Source organism: Pseudorasbora parva, chromosome 25, assembly GCF_024679245.1.
Source record: "Pseudorasbora parva isolate DD20220531a chromosome 25, ASM2467924v1, whole genome shotgun sequence".
Classification (NCBI taxonomy): domain Eukaryota; kingdom Metazoa; phylum Chordata; class Actinopteri; order Cypriniformes; family Gobionidae; genus Pseudorasbora; species Pseudorasbora parva.
In genome coordinates this window covers 31353839-31380417 of record NC_090196.1, presented here as the reverse complement: position 1 = coordinate 31380417, position 26579 = coordinate 31353839, and the positions used below count along the sequence as shown (strand labels likewise).

Here is a 26579-nt window from a genome sequence, read left to right as displayed (position 1 = left end):
CATTTTATGTTTTTTAGAAAATGACTGATGGTTTTGCTAGATAATATCCTTATTCCTCATCTGGGGCCATCTCAAGCTCTTTGAAGCTGCATTGAAACTACAATTAAGAGCTCCAAACTGCTGTACCCCATTAAAGTCCACTATGGAGAAAAATCCTGGGATGTTTTCCTCCAAAAAAAATATTTATTTATTTTGGAGTGAAGAAAGAAGGTCATGAACATCTTGTATAATGTGGGAGTGAGTAAATTCAGGAAATTAATTCCTTTAACTCTTTCCCCACCAAACATGGGTTTCCGTGTTTTCACTGTTAGACACTAGAGGGCGCTTTTACACATCTGTATGAGTTCTGAATCGCCTGATCAAAACACACGCGAATAAGACGGAGTAAAACAAGCGATTGTATATAAGCAGATGCATATGCAAAATAACTTGAACATCATTATTAAACATCATATAAATCAAAACTATCTGATGTTAGTGAATTAAATGTGGACCCAGGACGAGCTAACGTTACAGGATTGTTGATAGAAAAGGAATGCATGAAGTTGTAATACAACGTTATGTTACTTTGTTTAAAAGAAAAGGGTCAGCTCTTTCTTTTAATTTATTGCATGTTCAGATATTCATAAAACAACATATTCTATGGGCTATTACATTTTGGTGACATGGTCAAAATCCCTGGTGGTGGCTGGCAACCTTTTTTTCAAAAACGAGTTAATATCTAACCATTAAATCCTCTTAAGTAAAGCAGGTTCCTTGATATGGTGTTCATAACAACATGAAACACTAACGGTAGCTAGTCTCCCCCTTTTCTCACTTTTATATTATATATTTTGAGTCCCATGCAAAGTGTGCAAGGCATTATAGTTTCAGTAGTCAACAGCAAACCCGTTTTCGAGAGCTAGGTTTACATTCTCAAGTATGTAACTTAATTCAATTTGTAGATTTATAGGTTTTAGAGAATCACGTTTAGAATAAACAATATATATATTGTTGCGTAGAATAACAAATACCATGTTTAAATCGGGCATCTGTTCCCTTTTTTAACATGTCTGTCTACACTTAAAGTAATCTGAAATTTGTAAAAGGTTGCTCATCTAAATAAAATAAAAACTGTCATTACTCACCATCAGGTCGTCCCGAACCCGTAAGTTCATCTTCGGAACACAAATGAAGATCTTTTCGATGAAATCCGAGAGCTCTGACTCCTTCATAGACAGCAATTTAATTAACACTTTCAGGGTCCAGAAAGGAAGGTAAGACGAAGTTAAAATAGTCCATGTGACTCCAGTGGTTCAACCTAAATATTATGAACCGACGTGAATACTTTTTGTGCGCAAAAACAAACAAAAATAACGATTTTATTCAACAATTTCGTCTCGTCTGTGTAGCTGTTGCCGTTGTTAATTAAAGTGCGGCTCACCATTGGCCGATGCTGTTCACGTGAGCAACACGACGCATACGTGTGATGCTGACGCAGGAGTTAGCAGAAGTAAGAATGCACTGCCATTAGTTTACAACGTAAACATAAATTCAGAAAGCTCTCCGGTTTCATCAAAAATATATCATTTTGTGTTCCTAAGATAAACAAAGGTCTTACAGGTTTAAAACATGATAAAATAACATGTTATAAAACGGTTAATTCCAGTCTTTAATTCCGATTGGTCAACACAGCTCTGACCTTCACCCAACGGTTCTGTGTATCACTGCACAACACACATAGCAACCACTCTTAGCAACGTAAACATGTTCTTCAAGTTCTCATTGAAACTTGTGAGAGATTGAGTGATCGATTATATATTACCTACTCCATTTAGATTTAAGTGAGTGAAGTCAGTCCACTGATCTGTATAAATGTTCCCTATATAGATCAGTGGGTCAGGCATATGTTCATAATTTAAAAGAAACTCAATTGACTGTCCGCTTCAATGTCTTTTGAACAGGGGGTCCTTTTAACAGGGGGATTATCTCGGCAGCGCACATTCGTCAGTTGCGTCTTTTTCCCATGTTCATACAAAAAAGTGTGAAGTTGAGTCATTTCAATGTAAAAGTCTTCGCTCATTAAGACAGTATTTTCCGCCATCTTAAGGCGTAATAATGTAACTTCTGTTGCGGTCACTGATCTATATAGCGAACATTTATATACCGTAGATCAGTTGCCGTTCGCAGTCAGGGACTATTTTTTCCGGCGGAAGGAAGGCTTTTAGTGATTTTACTTAAGGAATTCCAATAATTGTTGTTACATATATTTTGACTTTAATATTTGTTTTGTGTGGTAACCGTTTTATAAAAGTAATAAGCCCCGTGAAGCCGTGTTTTACAGTGGATTTATAACAGTTAAGGGGGGTTTAATGCGGGGTTAACAATGCACCTTAGGCGGTTATCTTCTCGGGGATTATTGCTTTGATTTTGCGTAAACTGTCTCTAACAATAGATTGATTATACATTTTTGCTTTGATACCATAAACAAATGACTTAGACAAAGTTTGTTAATCAGAAAAATTTAATTTGCTCAAAAAAACGTACTTTGTACACTGTTCAAATGATCTGATCTGACAAAATCATATCAACCCTTTCTTGTAACTGGCATTTTGCGTTCACATGCATTTCAGGACCATTTTGCACGTTTGTTTCAAAAACTAGGATTCTCCAGTGCTAAAAAAAAAAAACCAACCATGTAAAATTTTCCTTTGAGTACTATTAAATCTATTTTGATTTAACCGTTTACATTACAATCAGTATCCTAAAAATAGCCCACATACATGAACAATGGTTATCAGACATTTATGCAGTGTGAAACAAACCTACATCACCTTTAGTCTTACGATTAAGACAATAATAGTAACGTTCTCTGTGTCCGTCAAGATTCCAAGGAAATTATTTTAATTATCCTCGCTTCCGTGGAATTCTGGGTGCATGTCATTATTTTTTGGCACTAATAAGGAATGCACAATGAAAATTTAATAATATTATAGGAATGATGCTTTTTAAGGCTTTAATTGAACTGTGCAGAATTGCATAAACCGTTATGACATAAACCTGGGCTTCATCGTTGCTTTGAGAAGGGTTTGAGATCCTGTCATGATCATTTTATTTAATTTAAGGAAACTGATCACACCTGTACCACTGTGGATGACGGAGAAACATTAAATTACTTTATATACAGCATAACCGAGGTCAAAAAGGATACAGGACATTTCCTGCACACATACAAATATACAAACTCACTGATGAACATTTAAACTTCATACCTTCAGCTTCAAAAAAAAAAAAAAAAACAAGACATAAAAGTAGTGCCTCTGCAGTCTAAAGACCAAACCAGGACCAAATCAAGATCCAGAACCAAAGCAGGTGAATGAGTGCAACGTTTGGGAGCGTAGCTGGGCTTTGGGTTCTGCGTGGACCGCCAGGCCGATGAGCAGGAGGAGATGTGGGATCTTAGAGGTGCGTCCTGGTTCTAGTTCCTCTGCAGAGAGCTCTGGGCGGCCGTGGTAGCTGCACTGGCGGCTGCGCTCTGGAAGGTGCGGTTCGTCAGGACGCCCTGAGAGAACTCCTGCTGGGCCTTCTGGAAACTGGCACCCGTGCGACGGTAGTTGGAATGAACCTGAAAAACGCCAACAATCCATGAATCCAAACCAAAAATTCTGAGCTACTTTAGCCTGGGAAAACCCAGACAACTTTCGGCAAATTTAGATTTGCTCTGCAAGTAGTCTGGCAATGAGCCCATTCAAGCCCATTTCTAATCCGTTGAAATCACGGCACCAATCAGAAACATTGGGGCGGGCTTTACACGATGACGACAGCGCAGCGACGGTGAAGAAGATTAGTACATTACAAAGATGGACGTGGAACATCACTTGTTCGAATAAGCTATCTCGTCTGTTTTAAGCCATTTACTTTTCCTTTTCGTTAAAACCCGAGCAAAGAACAACACTCGGCTAGCAGATGTGGATTACACCGGCTACTTTGATGAGGAGGATGGGGAGTGTGATCATGTGCTAACACACACACACACACACAGCTCTGGATCTGGCCTTTCTGTGCTTATTTTCTCACACTAGATCTGGTAATCATGTAAATAATTTTAAATAAATAACTAGCGTAACTATGCTCAAGTCTGAAAATGTTCTAACACATCTGAAATGACAGTAAAGTTATACATTTAAATAGTAAATAGTTATAAAAATTTTTTTTTATAAATAAATAGTAATAAAAATAGTTATAAAAAGTAAAGTTAATGACACAGTTTGAGCCAATTCTCCAAAGACTCCTCAATATTTATTTTATTTTCACAATATTGCAAATCGCGTTCTAATTGCAATACAACAACAGGGGCAAATGTGATCAGAGCTCGATGTTTTCTGTTCGACCGTCAATCCAAGATGTTTAAGTCGGTCTGGGGCCCCGTCCACACGGAGACGCGTTTAGCTGTATATGTATACATTTTGTACCGTATCAGCGTTTCGTCCACACGGATCCGCCGTTTTGAAGCATGAATCCGATATTTTTCGAAACCGGGTCCCAAAGTGGATAAATCTGAAAACGATCATCTTCCGTTTTCGTGTGTACAGCGAATCCGTATATTTTCTGAAACGGTGATGTCATCACACTACGTCCAGCACGGTGAAAGGTATCTTTTGGGTTGGGGTAGGTGTAGGCATTAATAAAACACATCTGTTAAGTAAATGTATTTATTGTTATTTTATTGTGAGATTTAGCCTCACCTCCGACCACTGCTATGCCCCTGCAAGCCACAACTCTTCTTCTCCGTGTTTAGTGTATTTCTGTGGCAGAATTACAGCGCCACACACTGGCCTGGCATGCAAACTACATCATTTTTAGTCTGGTTTTGTAATCTCGTGTGGACGCAGATATTTCTTGAAACGAGGAAAAAAAAGATCGGATTGGGAAAGCGCTGGCTTCGTGTGGACGGGGCCTGAGATGCTATTAGGCGTTCCAAATTTTGAAAAATTGTTGGACACCGCAGTGGCGTGGCCACTATCCTCAGCTATTATCATATTTCTTTTACAACAATGACAAAAGTCGTCAGAAACCATTGCAACATCTTCCTCGAAACCACAAACAGAGAATTGCTATCTCAGATGTTTCTTCGTCGCTCTGCATACGTCATCGTCCGTTGGTGACGCCCCTTTGGAAATTATTTGTCTATGAAGCTTTGCCAGACCATAACTCAGTTACTACTGAGAATGCTCTGGTTTTAACCAGGCTAGAGCTACTTACCATTTTCAGTAAAATGACAGACAATGTGGCACTGGTCGTGAAGAAAGCCGCCACCACCATCATAATGGCGCCGACTGCTGAATTATAGCCCAACGCTTCTATGGCAGAAATCCAGCCACTGTAATCCAAAGGAACAGAGAGTAAACAATGTATGATTGATCTTTCAAAATGAGGCTTTGCTACTGCAAATATGTCCATAAAAAGAATATATATATATATATATATCAAATTATAAATAAAAAAGAAAGAATTCTAAAACAAATGCTATATGTTTTATTTGCAATTAATTACATTCTTTAAAAAAAAGTAAACAATATAAAAATAAAATATATTGAATTATATTCTGTACAATTAATGCATATCAAATAAATAATATAAACATATAATTATATTTTATATAATTATTTAAAATATATAATTGTATACATTTTTATTTCATTGTATTCCATAAAATATTATATTACATTCATATACACTACCAGTCAAAAGTTTGGAAAATTTACTATTTTGATTATTTTTTGTTATTGAAAGAAGTGCTCATCAAGGCGACATTTATTTGATCAAAAATACAGCAAAACTGTAATATTGTGAAATATTTTTACAATTTAAACTAAGTGTTTTCTATGTGAATATATTGTTAAAATGTAATGTATTCCTGTGATCAAAGCTGAACTCATCATCATTACTCCAGTCTTCAGTGTCACATGATCCTTCACTAATCAGTCTCATATCAGGATTTGATGCTCAGGAAAAACTCATGATTATTATCAATGTGTAAAACAAATGTGTACAATTTGTTTTTAGGATTCTTTAATGAATAGAAAGTTCAAAAGAATTTAAGTTAATTTCATTTATCTGAAATTAAAGATTTTGCAACATTATAAATGTCTATATTGTCAATTGATCAATTTAATGCACCCTTGTTGAATAAATGTATTAATTTCTTTAAGCCCCCCCCCCCCCCCCCCCAAAAAAAAATAATAATAATAATAATAATTCTTACCGACCCAAACACATTTTTACTATATTTTACTTATTTTACATTTTAATATTTCACAATATTGATATTTTTTATTTTATTTTTAATAACAAATGCAGCCTTGGTAAGCAGAAGAGATTTATTTTTAAAAAACAACATTTTTGTCAATCAAATAAAAAAAGTACAGTTTCCAAACTTTTGACTGGTAGTGTATATGTATAATTAAATTCAAAATAAATACAAATTAAAAAAAAAAAAACATTCTAAAGTAAATGTTATATATTTCTTTTTTCTTTTTTACAATAAATACATACTAAAATTAATCGAAAAAGTAAATAAAATATAAAATTCAAATATATAAAATTAATTTTGAGTTATAAATATTAATATTAAAATAGAAAAATCAAATAGCAAAAACCAAAACGCGATTTTGTAAGATTTGTAATCAGGCTCTGAACAGATTACCTATTAAAATTTCTTTCAGGCAATAGAATCGCTCTGGAGGTCCTTGCGGACACGATTTCACAGGGGGACAGGATTTGTCATGACACCGCTTTTTTCAAAACCCTTTTCAAACACTTCCGTGTTCTTTCAAAGAAATTCTAAATTCTAAATAAATTAACAAAATCATTCTAAAACTATTTCTACAATAACCACATGTCTATTTTTCACATTACATGCACATGAAATACTAATTTGAGCATAATTTTTTTATGGATACTGATATGGATATTTGAAAACTAAAATACATGGAATGTAGTAATAGTTTCTAGTTTATAAATGAAACTATCAGATATGCAAGATATGCATCCCTGTATAATCAATTATACAGTTTACCTCATTATACAAAAATATGTAAATCTCAGATTGCTGCAACTGACCAATCAGAATCAAGAGAGCCGCATATTAATATTATTCTCATTAATTTTATTAATGGAAGAGTACTGAGAAATCAAGCACTTATTTCAGGGCAAAGGCTGAGAAGAGCTGCTTTAAGAGGAAAAGATAAAGCAAGAAGAATCGAGTATAAGAGGACATACTTCAGATAGGAAGCAAGAGTTTTAAAGGAAGTCCAGCAGCAGAAAACCGTTAGTGCAGGAAGAGACACTGGCCAAAGAGAGGAAGAGAGAGCTGAGTGTCAGAAAGGCATCTGTCACAGAGGAGAGAAGACAAACGGTGCAGCTCACAGCGGTTAGTCAGCCTCATTTCTGCGCTCAAATATTCCTTCAATACTCGCAACAGAGACAGAGATCCTTACAAAAACTACTAGTGAATGAATTTAATCTAGAATGAAGCGGTAAAGAAATGTGCTCATGCCTACCTGTTGCCCCATTTGGGAATGCCCACGCTCTGAATCACAGACACCACGATTTGAGCGAAGAAAATGAAGAAGAACAAGAAGAAATTGAAGGAGCTGTCAGACCTGAAAGAGAAATACATATATTAATAATCAAAGTGACAGAAATGTGCATCTGTTCTCAGAGGACGTCGTCATCAGGGGTCGGATTCACCAAAAATGAACCCTAAGAAATGAACTCAAAGCATTTCTCTTTGCGCTGTCTGCAGATTACCGTATTTATCATAAAAAGCATGCCGATTATTTTCGTTGTGACTGGCTTGCTGTTTTTTTAAAGCACTTGTGTCAAGTTAAAATCGGTCAGGATGAAAATAATCTTATTTAAACAGTGATTAAATTATATATAGAAAGCGATCAAAAAACGGTCCCTTTACAATCACTGGAGCTGTCAATCAAACAGCTTATAACAGATTATAACTCCCGTTATAATCAACCAACCACTTATTTACACTGTGTTTGCACTGTTAGTTATGATGAAAGCATTCATTGGTGTGTGCAGAAATCATGTCACAATCATTCATGCACTCAACATGTCTGCGATCGGCTGCAAACTTTCAGGCCACAATCTGAATATAATGCCATTGATCTAAATATAATGCTATAATAAACACGTTTCCTGATTAGTTAACCTTGCACCACAGGAAACATTATAAAACAATGCAGTTCATGACCCCTTTAAGAAAAGTTTTGGGGGGTACAAAATATTTGTATCTTTATTCTTAAAGCAGCACTTGGTAACTTTTGCTCTCGGGGTCACCCTACAGTTGGGAAAAAATAATGTCCTCAACTACTGTCGTAAACTCTGTCATCCTACATCAGGGGATGCCATCGCGCGTGCATTTGTTGACATGACAACCCTGATAGCCCTGAACTAGTGATGCGCGGGTCGTCTCATAACCCGCGGACCCCGTATGTCTATTTAATGGCCGCGGGTGCGGGGCGGGTTGTAAAAATATATACAGTGGTGCGGGGCGGGCCAGATAACTTCATAAAAGCGTCCCCGCGGGTCGGTGCAGCACTAACCGTTCCCCTGAACACTGCAGGAGGAGTTCACATGCAGGTGTTCTTCTGACGGCGCGTGTGAAATGTCTTCATCCCAGGTAACGTTACAGTCAGTGGCATATGCTTCAGCATGTCATATGAATATCATTTCATGGGTTTTATTTTTTTCAAACGCCAAATAATCACGATGCTCACGTTTACAAGCCAGCGTCATTATAGTAGTCTATTGGTTAGCGTTTTACAGAATCTATATGATACTTCAGTTCAATGTTTGAGTGGTAGCTCACCGTCACAAGCAGGACAGCATCGGTCGGGCACGCCTCCTTCAGCTCACGCCGACGAGCAAACGCTGGTCCAATGCTGATCCTCGTCCTGCCTTTAATCCCATCACTTTTTCGTTTCCTCTAATTGCTTTCCTCCAACAAAACCTTTTCTTTCCTATGTGTCTGTGCTGCTTCGGACATGACTATATTATCTGACGAACAAAGTTGGGCTCGCACGTCCGAATGTAAGGAAGTGTGGGTGTTGGTGGAAGTGACGTATATGCCGTAAAGCAGTCGAATTTTGTAGTTCTTTTTGTTCTCGGGTTACTGCCCGAAACCCGAAGTTTAAAAGTACAATTAAAAACGATACAGACCCCATCAGGCTATGGCAGACGTGTCATTCAACCTATTGAAGTCGTTTTATCATCACAAGAGTCTTAAAAAATATAAAATATATATGGTTGAAAAGTTACCTAGTGCTGGTTTAAGTAAGAAAATACGACATAAATAGCAGTTAAGAATAAGTTAATTGAAAGAATGTTTTGTAAATCCAGCCCCTGGTTGTCATCAGTCATTTGATCGCATTAACGTACACTAAAGGAGAGAGAGAGAGACTCACCTGAAGGCTTTATAGACGGGCCTGTACCAGCAGAGGAAGGAGCACGGACTGAACATGATGAACCAGAGGATGGAGAAGCCGAAGTCTATGCCTGCTTCTCCGTGAGTGGTGAAATACGCCAGACAGGCCAGGACGTTCAGAAACAGCGTCACACACTGCCCTGCATGCGCGCACACACACACACACACCAAACAAGAGCAATGCATGACATGAGTTAAGATCAATCGCCACATTTACTTGACAAATATTAAACAATAACATCAAATTATGATGGATAAAACTCATTCATTCCATCATAACACTAAAAGTCCCGTTTCATTCACAATACAGAAGTTAAACGTGTCACAGCGAGTTTAAAACGCATTTGCTTCCTTAAAGGTGGGGTAAGTGCTTTCTGGTAACTGTTGCTGTTATTTCAAATCACCAAAACAAACACACCCCTATCCCCAAAAGGGGCTCGGCCCTATTTTGATAGCTCCACCCCACACATACGTAACCCAGGCAATGACTATGGCGCAGAATCTGTGCGTTTTATATCGAATATTATTGTTCAATGAAAAAGTCACCCCTACCATCACAAAAACACAAACCATTTTCATGAACAACTCGATAATACACGAGCACAACAGTCCAGCTAACAACCTATTACAATTATGACCGAGAAGAGGAAACAAACATGTACAGGGAGTGCAGAATTATTAGGCAAGTTGTATTTTTGAGGATTAATATTATTATTGAACAACAACCATGTTCTCAATGAACACAAAAACTCATTAATATCAAAGCTGAATATTTTTGGAAGTTTTAGTTTTCAGTTTTAGCTATTTTAGGGGGATATCTGTGTGTGCAGGTGACTATTACTGTGCATAATTATTAGGCAACTTAACAAAAAACAAATTTATACCCATTTCAATTATTTATTTTTACCAGTGAAACCAATATAACATCTCAACATTCACAAATATACATTTCTGACATTCAAAAACCAAACAAAAACAAATCAGTGACCAATATAGCCACCTTTCTTTGCAAGGACACTCAAAAGCCTGCCATCCATGGATTCTGTCAGTGTTTTGATCTGTTCACCATCAACATTGCGTGCAGCAGCAACCACAGCCTCCCAGACACTGTTCAGAGAGGTGTACTGTTTTCCCTCCTTGTAAATCGCACATTTGATGATGGACCACAGGTTCTCAATGGGGTTCAGATCAGGTGAACAAGGAGGCCATATCATTAGATTTTCTTCTTTTATACCCTTTCTTGCCAGCCACGCTGTGGAGTACTTGGACGCGTGTGATGGAGCATTGTCCTGCATGGAAATCATGTTTTTCTTGAAGGATGCAGACTTCTTCCTGTACCACTGCTTGAAGAAGGTGTCTTCCAGAAACTGGCAGTAGGACTGGGAGTTGAGCTTGACTCCATCCTCAACCCGAAAAGGCCCCACAAGCTCATCTTTGATGATACCAGCCCAAACCAGTACTCCACCTCCACCTTGCTGGCATCTGAGTCGGAGTGGAGCTCTCTGCCCTTTACCAATCCAGCCACGGGCCCATCCATCTGGCCCATCAAGACTCACGCTCATTTCATCAGTCCATAAAACCTTAGAAAAATCAGTCTTGAGATATTTCTTGGCCCAGTCTTGACGTTTCAGCTTGTGTGTCTTGTTCAGTGGTGGTCGACTTTCTGCCTTTCTTACCTTGGCCATGTCTCTGAGTATTGCACACCTTGTGCTTTTGGGCACTCCAGTGATGTTGCAGCTCTGAAATATGGCCAAACTGGTGGCAAGTGGCATCTTGGCAGCTGCACGCTTGACTTTTCTCAGTTCACGGGCAGTTATTTTGCGCCTTGGTTTTTCCACACGCTTCTTGCGACCCTGTTGACTATTTTGAATGAAACGCTTGATTGTTCGATGATCACGCTTCAGAAGCTTGGCTATTTTAAGACTGCTGCATCCCTCTGCAATATATCTCACTATTTTTGACTTTTCTGAGCCTTTCAAGTCCTTCTTTTGACCCATTTTGCCAAAGGAAAGGAAGTTGCCTAATAATTATGCACACCTGATATAGGGTGTTGATGTCATTAGACCACACCCCTTCTCATTACAGAGATGCACATCACCTAATATGCTTAATTGGCAGTAGGCTTTCCAGCCTATACAGCTTGGAGTAAGACAACATGCATAACGAGGATGATGTGGTCAAAATACTCATTTGCCTAATAATTCTGCACTCCCTGTATTAGGAGTATAGTATAGTATCTTACAAGTCGGACACATTTTGTGAGCTGACACTTGAAACAGACAGTGAGGGGATTTAGATGCTCCATACGGTGTGGAAATGAACGGGTCTTTATCGTCGCTGAAGTGAGCCACAATACGATCGCAAATGGACAAACAAGCGAACATGACACGAGCATATTCAAGCAAAAGCCAGCATATATATTAGTTCTCGGGTAATGTCCGTCATTTGTGTCGTCTGTTTTGAATAATGACGTGCACTGAGTGCTCTTTTCTCACCATCAATAGTAGACATGCCCCTTACTGCTGATTGGCTACAAGTTTGTTATTGGACTCGGCCCGAGTCCGTTTTGTAAAACGGTTTTGAAATAACACTTTCCCCACCTTTAACTCTTTCCCCACCTTTAACTCTTTCCCCACCTTTAACTCTTTCCCCACGGGCGTAAAAAAAAAAAGTTGCCAGCCACGTAATGCTTTTATCACTTGTTTCTGCTTCTTCTTATCCTGTTTTTTAATGAGGGTATTCTGTACTCTTTCAGAAGAAGTGTAATAGCGCCCCCTACCGTATAACAACGAAAACACCGAAAGCTGGAAAATTCGGTCAGTGGCGGGAAAAGAGTTAATCTGATGCATTTCTTTTTATTATTAGAAATATACAATTATGTATATTTTTATATCAGTTTAATTATTTACTTAAACTTTGTAGTAAAATAGTAAAAAAATAAATTAAAGTATAATTAATAATAAAGTATTAAAACAAATAAAATATTAAGCTTAAAAATGGCAACTAACTGCAATAAAATAATGAATAGTAAAATTATTAAAACTGAAATAAATGAAATGTAATATAAATATTTAAAAAATAAACATGACAAAGGCACATAACTGAAATTAAAATGAAAAATGAAAATATAAAAATAAAGGTTTATTCAAAATATTAATGGTTACTATAACAGCGTATAAATAATTTTATATTCAACAAAAAAAATTAAATGAGAGTTGATTGGATGGTGAGATTTTTTAATGAAAATATATGAATAATAAAAAAATGTTGTACTTGGAACAACATACTCTGATGAATCATTCAAAATAAGAGCATTTATACGTAGTAAGAAATAAAAAAGAGTTGCACTTTATTTTTTTATTTTCACTCAAAAGTACTGAGTAGTGTAAGGCAACTGCATGGGTTACGTTAAGGTTTAGGGGTAGGTTCATAAGTTCATAGTTTGTTCATGCGAAACAGGACTTTAAAATAAAGTGTTGACGATGTTAAACTCACACATCCACAGGTAATACAACATCTTGCAGAGTCTCTGATGCTCCAGCGGGATCTCCTCAGAGAAGTCCTGGTAGAAGCAAGGCTTGATGGGAAAGATTTTGGGGAGAGGAGGCCAGTTGTTCTGTTTGCCTGAGGAGAAACAGATGCCCATATCCCACAATGCTCAGCAGGGACTTGTCAAACAGTCACAACAAATAAAGGCCGGTCTGTTGATTTATGCAACTGTACGTGTTCAGATGTGTATGCAAACACACTCAGAAGGAAATACAAGCATATAGCGCATTACATATACTGCATACCATTATCTTTAAAAGCAGGGTTATTTTATATAATATAAAATATTGTGTGTGTGTGTGTATGTGTGTGTGTGTGTGTGTGTGTGTGTGTGTGTGTGTGTGTGTGTGTGTACATGTGAATAATCGTCATTAATTGATTTGACAGCACTAGAACATAAAACAAATATAAAATTAGTAACACTTTGCAAAAGGTCCCATTAGTTAATTGCAAACAGCGAGTAATAAAATTAGTTTAAAAAATAATAATAATAAAAAATGTATATATATATATATTTCATTGTTTGTTCATAGTTCACTGTGCATTAATTCATGTTAACAAATACAACTTGTGATTTTTTAAAATATATTATTAAATGCTGAATTAACAGTAACTAAGATTAGTAAATGCTTTTGGGGTATTGTTCATTATTAGTTCATGTTAACTAATTTTAAAAAAAAATTAGTTCAAAATTAAGTACTAATAAACTAAAACATATATGAATAAAAATGGCAAAAACACAACAAAATTACGATTAAAATGAACCCAGATAATATAAAAATGTTTTATTAAATATATATTAATAATATTAATAAAATATATTGTATAATTAAAAACTGTAATAATTGATAGTATATCAAATAACACTGATATGATTATTTTGGACATGCAAGTTGAGGAGAAACATCTTTAATTCAGCAAGCGGGATCCAGTCATCTTGCAATTCAGCGTAGTTTGGATTAAATTATGTGTCTAAAGCAGCCTTTCTCAAACTTTTTTCAGTCAGGGCACCTTTAAAAAGTGCATAAAATTTCAAGGCACCCCAGTTTAAAATATATTTTAAAAACACTGCATAACCCAAATTTAAATGCAAATGTCCTGTTTATTTAGACCGGACAGTAATGAACAGAGCATAATACTCCATTTCAAAGTAAAAACTGTTCGGTTCTTGTGGGGCTTTTCTTTTTAAAAAATGATCCATGCTGCTGTTGCTTGTTTCTTGCTCTTTGTGAAATCAAATGTATTTTCGCGGTTAAATTATAAAACAATGTAGCCAACTGCACAGTCACGCGACCCCGGTGAGGACGTCATGACAGTTACTGATGTGAGACGGATTTTTATGGTTAATTTTATATATATATTTATCTAAAATTAATTTACAATTTTATTAATCCGCTCATATGTTTAACTCTTTCACACGCAAATGTAAAACATTCTGGCTGACCCCCCAGCGTGAGTTTTTCAAAGCGACCGTTATTAATGTGTCACTTTATGGTTTCCATGGTGACGCGTCATTGCTTGTCCCGTGACACACCGCAGCAACAACAGAGCTGAATGAATGATGATCTGCTTTTATGTCATTTTCCCTTTTTTATTCAAAATATTCACAAATTTGTTAGATATGGCCTGAAATATCTGATATTCCGATTGTCAAATATATACAAGTGGAAGTGTTTTGTTGTTTAAACACCTTAATGATCACGTTAGTTGAGCTGTATGCACGATGGGCGCCGCCATCACCGCCGCAGGCGCAGTTCAGAAAATCGGATCTGTTGGATTTACAAGACGTGAATTCATCCACTTCTCCCAAAATACATAAAAGTAAGTGGCAGGTGAACTGGGAGAAGAATAGAGTAAACTTTAAAGTTACTGACACAATGTGTATCTGATATGAATAAAACTAATTATAATGGAAAGGATTATTATTGCCTCTTCATTTTTCATCATTGTGTATTTTACAAACTCTAAATGTATTGGTTTTTTTAGTACGTATATGTATGAAACCCAAAATAAACATTATGTGGCTGAAAACACTGAAAAGTTGTGATATATGACAGCTCTGAGCGCGCCTGTCTCTAGCTCAGTGCAAGCCAATGCGGAAGCACATTTGAATTTACATTTGAATGAACGTGATGCACTGACCGTTCTAATCACATGTAAATGGGTGATCGTACGTGCGAAAGGGATACAAAGAATAAGAATGTATTTATATAAATTCAAATATATTTCATATATTACATTTCTGATATATATATATTTTTTTTAGCCTACGTAATTTTTTGGCGGCACCCCTGACACAGTCAGGGGGCACCCCAGTGTGCCGCGGCACCCACTTTGAGAAAGGCTGGTCTAAAGCATTAAAATTGTGGCTGTAATTACTAGTAGTTTATTTATCGTCCTGAATTTGAAGATGCATTGCATTGTGGGATACTACATCTCATGCAAATGTAATGGCCAATGATCCCAGTGTACACGCTGCAGGAGTATTGTGAGTTACGTGTGTTACCTGTGGGCACTCCTTGGCTCTGTAGGTCTCGTTCTCGCCGGTCCAGCTCAGCTGCTTTCCGCTCCAGCTCCTCCTGCTGTTTGAGCAGATTGGCCTGCGCAGCTGCAGCTGTGGCCTGCGCAGACAGACAGGGACGCTTACAACCTTTATAATCACGCAAAGATTCGGCATGTGTGTGTCTGTGTGTGTCTGTGTGTGTGAGACGCTGACCTTTGGACTGGGATCCACTGACGGCTGCAGGACAGCAGGTTGAGACGGGACGCTGGAGGCTGGGATGGTGCTTCCCTGACACAAAAACAGCTCATTATTGGGATTTTATATAATTAATCTGCAAAACATCAGTGTTTTGTATCATATTGCTGTTGCATGACATGCATGTTTAACCGTGGTAAAATCAGTGGAGGCGTATTGCTTTATTACATTAGAGGTCAGAGCACAATTACATAACTCTGCTAAAGATACTCGTCTTACTCAAGCACTAAAGTAACATTCGTTAGACTCACCGAGTTACTATCAGGAAACGGACTGAAACTTTCAATGCCATCGATTGCAGAGTTGGTCACCTGAGTGACAGACGGATCCTGAAAGACATGGACACACAATTAATATAAAATAGTAATTATAATTCATTATTATAACACACAGTATACCAAATCATCATTTCAGAATAATTTCTGAATGATCATGTGACACTAAAGACTGGAATAATAATGATAAATTCAGCTTTGATCACAGGAATAATTAACATTTTAACAATATATTCACATAGAAAACACGTATGTTAAATTGTAATAATATTCCACAGCATTACAGTATTTTTCATTAAATAATGCAGCCTTAGGGAGCAGAAGAGATTTCTTTCAAAAACACTTCAAAAAAAATCTTAATTAGGTTATTTCAAACTTGACTGATGGATAGACTGACAGATGGATGGATAGATAGATCGAAAGACAGATAGACATAGGGATAGATAGATAGATAGATAGATAGATAGATAGATAGATAGATAGATAGATAGATAGATAGATAGATAGATAGATAGATAGATAGATAGATAGATAGATAGATAGATAGATAGATAGATGGATAGATGGATGGATGGATGGATGGATGGATGGATGGATGGATGGATGGATGGATGGACGAATGGATGGATGGATGGATGGATGGATGGATGGATGGATTGATGGATAGATGGATGGATGGATGGATGGATAAACAGATAGATGGATGGATGGATGGATAAACAGATAGATGGATGGATGGATGGATGGATGGATGGATAAACAGATAGATACACGGATGGGTGGATGGATGGATGGATGGATGGATGGATGGATGGATGATAGATGAATAGTTGTATGGATGATGGATGGATAGATGGATGGATAAACAGATAGATACACGGATGGGTGGATGGATGGATAAACAGATAGATGGATGGATGGATGGATGGATGGATGGATGGATGAATAAATAAACAGATAGATACACGGATGGATGGATGGATGGATGGATGGATGGATGGATGATAGATGAATAGTTGTATGGATGATGGATGGATAGATGGATGGATAGATGGATGGATAAACAGATAGATACACGGATGGGTGGATGGATAGATGGATGGATGGATGATAGATGAATAGTTGTATGGATGATGGATGGATAGATAAACAGATAGATACACGGATGGGTGGATGGATGGATGGATGGTTGGCTGGATGGATGGATGGATGGATGGATGGATGGATGGATGGATGGATGGATGGATGGATGGATGGAGAGATAGAACAATAGATAGATAGATTGATGGAGAGATAGATGGATAGACTGACAGAAGTATAGATGGATGGACGGATAGATGGAGATGGATGGATGGATGGATGGATGGATTGATGGATGGTTGGCTGGATGGATGGATGGATGGATGGAGAGAACAATAAATAGATAGATTGATGGATGGAAAGACTGATAGAAGTATGGATGATGGACTGATAGATAGACAGATGGAAGGATATGAATTATTTAATATTTAATATTGTTATTTAATGGATCCAGAGCAACTGAAAACATGCTATGAGTGCGACTGTCACGAGTTTTATTGAGTCACATGGCTCAGATACAACACGCAGTGACATCATCACTGAGAGAGGTGAACAGGTCACACACAGCCGGTTATATTTTAGACGTCTCTGTGGACACAATAAGGAAGCAAAAAACATCTCACACACTAATTCTGTCAGTCTCAACAGTTCACCACTCCAGACCACAGCAGCCACAAAAACACATCTGATGGAGCCATTCAATCCTCACAGGAAATATATATCGCCATCTGAGATTCATTTCTGCATTTCTACATGCGAGTGTTTGCCTGTGTTCTGGCACACAGATTCATGTAGAAGACTCTTCTCTGTTCATTCACTGATTATTATTATTAATGTGCAGTACTCATTAATCATAACAGCCGTTGCATCAGCCCGTCAGAGCAGGAACCAACTTAAATATTTACCTAGTGTGGGACACATAAAAAACAATAGATATGAAAGAACTCCCTTTGTCCTCTGGAGGATCTTAAATCGGTCATATCAGGAGCAATCAATTCATTGTCCTATAAAAGTCTACTTTCAGAACATAAAACCTCCACCCCATCAAAGTTATTTTATTGAATCTAAGCTGCAAACTTTCCTCAGACAGAAAGTTGCACAAAAAATGACAACAGCCCTTAAAAAATGCAACAATGCCGTTTGACCACCGCTTCTCTGCCGTCTGTGACACACACACACACACACCTGCTCTCGTTCCCACACACCTCGACCCGAATCAACACAACACACACACACAATGAGAAACTCCCTTCAGACGAGCTTCTCACACAGCACGAGTGTGTTTCACAGCACACTCGGCTATCCTTTGAGCCTAGGCCTGTCACGATAACAAATTTTGCTGGACGATAAATTGGCCAAGATATGATTGTGATAAACGATAATATTGTGGTTCTGAGACCATCTAATATCTAAAATAACGATAATGGCATAATAATGCAGGTACTTTCAAAGATCAATAAACTTTTATTTCTAAAGACTATTTAACACTGAAAACGGAAAACATTTAAAATATCTACAATAAATCAACAAAACACCAAAGCCATTCTGACTTCAATTCTGATTCAGATTATATATCATTCAAATACGGTCAAATATTTAGCTGTCAAACATATGTATTATGTCTTTTTGCAAAACATTTTGTCGCAATCTAATACCCTGAACAAAATAGCCCTCAACTAATAAACTACACTAATTAATTTTAATTTGAAACATTATTAAAGACAAGTAAACAGTCCGTAATGAGAACAAATAAGCAAATTAGCCATAGCACAAATAAATGAACTGAACAAAGTTTGGAAATTGATATCTAATGTAAAATAACACTGCATTGTTTACTTTTTAAAAAAATGAACTATAGGTGAATCCTTCTTTGTAAAATTACAAAAGTTATTGAGTCAAGAGCAGTGAGTGATTTTCTCGTCTTGTGTTGTTTAACATGAATGACACTGAGGGCAGCAGGTTTATTAGGCTGCTGTCACTTTAAGAGCAATGCACGGTAGGGCTGTGCGATATTGAAGAAAAATGCGATATGCGATATATTGTTAAATAATGCGAAATTCGATATGCGATACGATATTGCAATTAGTTTGTAAAATCTATTTCAATTATATTATATATATATTTTTTTTTAAATAAAAAAATGATAATGAAACCATTTGTGTTTCACATTCTCTCTGGGAAAAGAAAGCATCGCTACAACTTCTGAAAGTGACCAGCAGTGTTTTAGCAAACATCTGTGTCAGACATTGTTCACATTTCGGTGTGTCAAACAGCGCGAGACTGCAAGTTATTGTTTTTCACAAATTATAACGTTTAAAAACTCTTTTTAACGTCAAGCAAGTCACATAAGTAACAGTAATGTTCCCAGTCTATTCTCTGCTCTATACGTCGACCTAAAACATACACTTTTCACAATGTTGAAGTAGCCTATTAAAATCATTCAGATATTGCGAGCCATTGCGATATGCATATTGCGATATGTACATTTGCGATATTTCGATATATTGCACAGCCCTAATGCACGGATCTAATATACGGTGTTTATGAGGATCATTTTTTGTGTGTATTTCTCTGTTCCAGCACAAGAAGACGTGACAGAGAACTCAATTCATTATTCATTTACCGAACTGAGTTCACTTTTGTGTCTTCTTTGGTTTGAATGGTTTAAAACCACATTAAAATGCACCCACAGGAATCAGTAAGTGGAATATAACTTTTCCATAAAAAATAATAATAATTAAAAGTATATTTATATACAAATGCATTTTTTTTCTCTTTTTTTATAACAAGCATCCCATATAGCATTCTTAAGTATTCTGAAATTCGACCAACCCTAAGCAGAACCAATAAATCAGCAAAACTGTATTTTTTAAGGGGGGTCTAATGTTATTTCATGCATTGTGACTTTCACAGTTAAAGAGTTGATTTTCATGTTAACATGTATAAAAAAAAGTACTTTAAAAAAAAAACGATTTGGACGTATGATAGAGTATTTCTGTGCCAAATACACTCCTTCAGGATTCAAACAAGTTTCAGAAAGTTTGTTTGAGTATGACGTCATAAAGAGGGGATTCCTAATATGGGCACTTCTCCCGGATGAATGCACACACACACACACACACACACACACACACCAACCAAAAGCGAGAGCGAGAGCGAGAGCGAGAGCGAGAGCGTGTCCATTACTGAGCTTCGTTCGGGTTCGGGGAGCCGTCGTTTTGTTTTTAGACGATAAAATCAGCAATGTGACTAAAGAAGATTAAAGGATAACTCCGGTGAGAAATGACCCTAGGGGTAACTAACAGATGGTTACAGACTAGATCGTTCTCTGGGATGCGTTTTCATGGAAATCGAATGTAAAGAGTTTTATCTCTAAAAACAGATTAGCTTATAACTCTAGTCTATGGGGCACAGGGTAAGTGAAATTAAATCGCTAGTTAATACGACTAACAAGGCTCAAAATATCCTCACACTAACACGGCAGCATAATGAGGGTCCCTACATGCAGACCGAAGCATTGAGAACTTTGTAAGAGTACAAACAGTTTAATAAGAAGATACTTTATAAAGACAGTCCATTACGCGATTACAGACAGCAGCCATCTTGGGAAACAGTCTCGACTCGTCGAGCCACGAGCGCTGTGCTAAGTGATGAACTGTGACTGAATCTCATATGGTCCGCTGTTTCCGGAAGAAAACACTGAACGCAGCAGAGAAAATAAATAAATACAAATAAAAATGTCCATGATATTAGATTTCACAAACTTAATTCCTATCGATCAGCAAACTTAGCACAGCGCTCGTAGATCGATTCGTCGAGACTGTTCTCCAAGATGGCTGCTGTCCGTGAACGCGTAAGGCATTATGTTTATAAAGTATCTTCTTATTAAACTGTTTGTACTCTTACAAAGTTCTCAATGCTTCGGTCTGCATGTAGGGACCCTCATTATGCTGTCGTGTTAGTGTGAGGATATTTTGAGTCTTGTTAGTGGTATTAACTAGCGATTTAATTTCACTTACTCTGTGCCCCATAGACTAGAGTTATAAGCTAATCTGTTTTTAGAGATAATACTCTTTACATTCGATTTTCATGAAAACGCATCCCAGAGAACGATATACTCGCTAACCATCTGTTAATTACCCCTAGGGTCATTTCTCACCGGAGTTGTCCTTTAAGAAGTGTGTTTCTGGTTGTGAGGGAAAGATCACCTTGTTTAGCTTCCCAAATAACCCAGCGTTAAGGGAACAGTGGATTAAGTTTGTGTTTCCAGAGCAGCAAGTGTGTGTGTGTTCCCGGTCATCAGTGGAAACCACAGGCGGAGAGAGAAACTGCATCAAATGTGTGTGTTCTGTTGGCAATCGGTGCATAAGTGCATATAATGTGAACAACACCAATGTATAGTGAATCTAAAGTTATCCAGGAATCAGAGGTGGTAAAAGTACTCAAAAGTTATACTCGAGTGAAAGTATATATACCTGAATAAAAAAATACTCCAGTAAAAGTAGAAAGTCCTCCATTCAAACATCACTTGAGTTAAAGTACAAAAGTATCAGATTTAAAATGTACTCAAGTACCGAAAGTAAAAAGTAAATATTCAAATTAACTGTAAATATCAATAATTAAGCAGATAAAATCTTTTGGGACTGATATGCAATGCTTTAATTGAACAAATGATAAGGTTAGATACTGCAATTAAGAATTTGTTAGATTTGCAATTAATACGAGACAATGAAGCACCTTAACGCAGTATAGGGGTTAAACTTAAAATAGACATGTTCCATAACATTAGCTCCATAAAACAGATGAGGAGCAAGATACTATAAACTAATTCAAAATAAATTCAAAAGCCATAACCACAATGACATATTACATAACAATTAGTTAATAGTCATGTGCCTCAACAAAGCCCCTTTCACACTGCACGTCGGACCCGCAATATTCCCGGAACATTGCCGGGTCGCCTTCTGTGTGAAAGCAAACACGTCCCGGGATTGATTACCGAATTCGACCCGGGTCGGGGACCTAGTAATATTGCGGTATTCGACCCGGGACGAGCGCTGTGTGAACAAAAGCCGAAACTAATGCCGCAACGTGTACGTAGTTATCGTGCGACTCCTAGAGCTTGTTTTTTCAATAATACAACCCTGCAGTGCCAGAAGAGCTAGTCGATGTTTTAAACGCAGAGTGTTCGTATACAAAAGAAACTCAAATTAAACAAGCAACAAACTGGACACAAGTGGAGACCACGGAGCTCCTTACTATCCGCGCTGAAGCTGAGATCGCTCGCCATTATACGTCACATCAGGATGTCACGTGTCAACTCGACCCGGGACCGTTAAGCGTTGTGTGTGAAAGCGCACATATTACGGTATTTCGCTGGCAGTGTGAATGGACCAAATCTAGCGGCCCGGGAACAAATGCTGGGTCGCATTATCCGTGTATTTGCCCGAATCGCAGTGTGAAAGGGGCTCAAGTAAAGTCATACTATAATTTTGCCAATTTTTATGATTAATGATTAATTAAACAGACAACCGAGAGTCGGAATGCATGGCTTTGAATACATGAATTTACATTATTAGTTAATGTAATATGTTATTAGGGAATTATTGATGTCATATTTAATTAATAGCAATTCATATGTTACTTAATCTATTAATCATAGAGAATGTTCATTAGTTGCTGATGCAGTAATCATTAATAAATGGTTTAGTTCTTCATTAGTAATACATTAACTCATGATTATCTGTGCATTAGACATGAACTATAATAGTGCACCTGTATTGTAAAATGTTACTGATGTTTTCATAGTAAATTGTGTGCCGCAAAATAAAAAAAGTTGGGGAAACACTGAGCTAACATTAGTGTGGCAAACCTGACTTGTCAGCTTTTCCAAGTCTATACCCGACTGGATCATCCATGACCGACCAGATCGGTTTGGAAATCAAGTGATATAAATACTTAATACTTGGAGCGGGCATGGGGAAATGTATTGGAGTAAAAAGTAAACTTTGCCTTTAATATTGTAGTGGAGTAAGAGTAAAAGTATATGCAAATAAAATATACTCAAGTAAAGTACAGATCCCCGAAAAAAATACTTAAGTAAAGTATCAAAGTATTTTTACTTGATTACTTACCACCCCTGGCAGGAATAATGGTGTGTGTGTGTGTGTGTGTGTGTGTGTGTGTGTGTGTGTGTGTGTGTGTGTGTGTGTGTGTGTGTGTGTGTGTGTGTGTTATAAATCTGATCAAACTAAAGTCTCTTCAGACATATGAAGGATGCAATACTATTCTATAAGCACTCAAGCTTAAAGGTCCTGTTCTTCACGATCCCATCTTTCAAACTTTAGTTAGTGTGTAATGTTGCTGTTAGAGCATAAATAATACCTGTAAAATTATAAAGCTCAAAGTTCAATTTCAAGCGAAATATTTTATTTAACAGAAGTTCCCTTTCAAAGCCTACAGCGAGCGGCCGGTTTGGACTACACCGCTGCACTTCCTGCTGTAATGACGTCACTAGAACCGTTTGTTGACTAAAGCTCCGCCCACAAGAACACGCAAAATAGGGGGCGTGGTCTCGTTGCTCTCTCACGTGGAGAAGAGCGCACATTCAGCGCTAGCATCGCCCCGTTATGGTAAGAGGCGCGACCTTTCCGGGCAAAGTGCGCTAAGCTGCTGTCCAATCACATCACAGGAAGCGCTGGCCCAATCAGAACTCGTTACGTGTTTCTGAAGGAGGGACTTCATAGAACAAGGAAATCATCAGGCCGTTTTTAGGACAGAGGAAACAGCGCTGTACAGATAAGTCAATTGTGTGAAAAATACTGTTTTTTTTACACGTGAAACATGAACTCATGTTATATTGCACACTGTAAACATAATCAAAGCTTCAAAAACAAGCGAAGAACGGGACCTTTAACATGAGACAGAAAGAAACTGTGTGTTAAGTGCCCTTTAAGGTCTAAAATCTGACAAAAACATCCATCTCTGGTCAATCAAACTGCAAAGTACATGTTTACATTTTTGTCTGTAGATATTAAACTGGGATAGAAGTATTTTAACAATAAAGTACCATATGTTAGTATTAGTAATTACATAATCTCAATATCACAATATCACATTATTAATACACACAAGTTGCAACTGCCTTTTCTTCCCTGTTGTGATGTATATCCAAAAGAAACGGCTTCTCAAACAAGAACAAACGTAGGGTGGGACTTGATTTTATCCGTGGGGAATTGATTGTATGGTTGTGGTTTGCTATTGTTGGATCTCATGCGAGTGACAGTTTGTCCTTTCTCGTCGTCAGAGAAGTGTGTAATAAATACTGCAATATTATATTAAAAAATAAGAATTGCGATCTGTATTTCCCGTCGAGGGGGAGCACAGGAATGTTTGCTTTGTGCATAACTCAATATTCTGCTGCATTAAAAAAAACAGATGGAAAATAAATCAGACTCCAGACAATGAAAACACAACAAAGATGCCAGATGACAAACAACAGACTGGAGGAATATCACTGTACTAACTAAAAGCAACCAGCAGGTCACACTTAAACTACACCAATGTCAAATTAATTGAGAGATTATGACATATTTGTACTTTTATAGTTATGAATTTGTTGTCACACAGCAAGATTATTGAAATGAACTGCAAAACAAATCACAGATGTTAATAAATGCACCTAAAATATACACTGCATTCAAGTTCAAAACATTCATATTTACACATTTTATTTTACGTTGATTAAAACTGCATGTCATTTGTCAAATATCCTGTCAAAATCCTGGCCTGTTAAACATATATAATATTTTTCATTATTATTATTATTTAAAGTAGTATATTATTTTTATAGTGCATCTAATTTTTTTTTAACTAAAATTTGTGTATTTGTCACACAGCAGGGCTATTGGGGTGAACAGCAAAAAAAAGGTGAATAAATGCATCTAAAACATACACTTCGACTTTTAAATTTATATTTACAATGTAACGTTGATTAAAACTGTTAAAAAAATCCAGGACTGTCAAGCAGATAATAGAATCATTTATATAATGCATCATTATTATTTAATGTTAATTAATTCATGAATTCAATGAATCAATTCATTAATTGTTAATTGTTCATGTCATTTTTTTTTTTACTTAAAAATGTTGCATTTGTCATTTTTTTGAATGTAGCATATATAATTACTTTTATAGTGCTTGCAATTTTTTTATTCACACAGCAGGGCTATTGGATTGAACTGCAAAATAAATTCAACATGTTAATAAATGCACTTAAAATATAACCTTTATATTCATACCTTCACATTTTACAATCATATTCACACACAAAAATGTATGTTGTTTAAAACGAATTTGTCAAATATCCAGTTGAAATCCTAGTCTGTTATCATAAATAATAAATAATGAAAATAACATATCATTATTATTTAATGTAGCATTTTATTGTTATATACTCAATACTTAAAAAATGTGCATTTGTCAAAGCAGGGCTATTGGAGTGAACTGCAAAAAAAAATAAAAAAATCAGTGTGTAAATGCAATATATATAATCTATATTAACAGTACACATAGAAACTATAATTGATAATGTAATGTAATATATTGATATAGTTTTTGTACTGCATAAAGCATCATTATCAGTCATGTTTGTTGTTTTCACTGCAATCATGTTGTGAAGAAAGCATAACGACTTGATCAGATGTCTTTAGAAATCTGAGTTGTGTCTGACGCACTACAGCTCGAGTGTGTGTCGCATTAGTGATCCTGAAGAAGTGAACAGTCGTGTACAGGTGATCCGAGCCTTACTGTCACGGTATGACTCACGGAGTTACATTCGGGCGGTTATAATGTTGTTATAGTGCTTTCCGCTGTTGTGACATTAACAGGAGTGGCGCTCTGGCCTTCAGCGTTTCATCAAACCTGCGCGGATACACACCCTCCACCAGCGACAACTAACAAACCAGCAACCATGACACGTCAACGGCCGGGCCGAACCGAACTCATCCGACCCAAAACTCCCATCATCACTATTATCATGAACACAAACCTCCCTGCTGAACTTCCTAAAACATCAGCCGAAACCCCCTCAGAAGCGCTTCTGCTGTGGACCGCGCGGTTCTCACCTGGAATGGATTGACGTCCACTGTCTCTTCGAACGGGTTTGAGTCAAATCCCGACATTATAAGGGACTTTATCCGCCTTTAGAGTCCAAACTGAGTGGCACCGGAGCTGCGAACACTGCCGTTTCCTCGCTGCACTTCCGTAGTGAGTGCGTGACGCGCATGCGCTGCCGATCGGACTGTGACGTCATCTGAAGACGTTGGCGGCTGTTGTCTTTATGATTATTATTTTTAGCCTATATTTGTTTTTTGTTTTTAAAAGTAACTATATGTTGGGAATTACTATTTTTATATTCATTGTTTGTAATGAGACT

At 37.0% G+C, this 26579-nt stretch overlaps 1 protein-coding gene across 1 annotated transcript; it reads right to left on the bottom strand.

The window, feature by feature from the left end:
* Nucleotides 1-2482: 2482 nt before the first annotated feature.
* scamp2 (secretory carrier membrane protein 2) lies at nt 2483-26427 on the bottom strand. Its single transcript, XM_067437203.1, has 9 exons — nt 26269-26427; nt 16040-16117; nt 15747-15821; nt 15537-15651; nt 12977-13105; nt 9462-9621; nt 7542-7643; nt 5242-5359; nt 2483-3604 (listed from the first exon to the last, which is right to left on the bottom strand). Exons 1-9 carry the CDS (start codon nt 26323-26325, stop codon nt 3458-3460), a joined length of 981 nt encoding a protein of 326 aa, XP_067293304.1. The 5' UTR covers nt 26326-26427; the 3' UTR covers nt 2483-3457.
* Between the last annotated feature and the right edge of the window lie 152 nt (nt 26428-26579).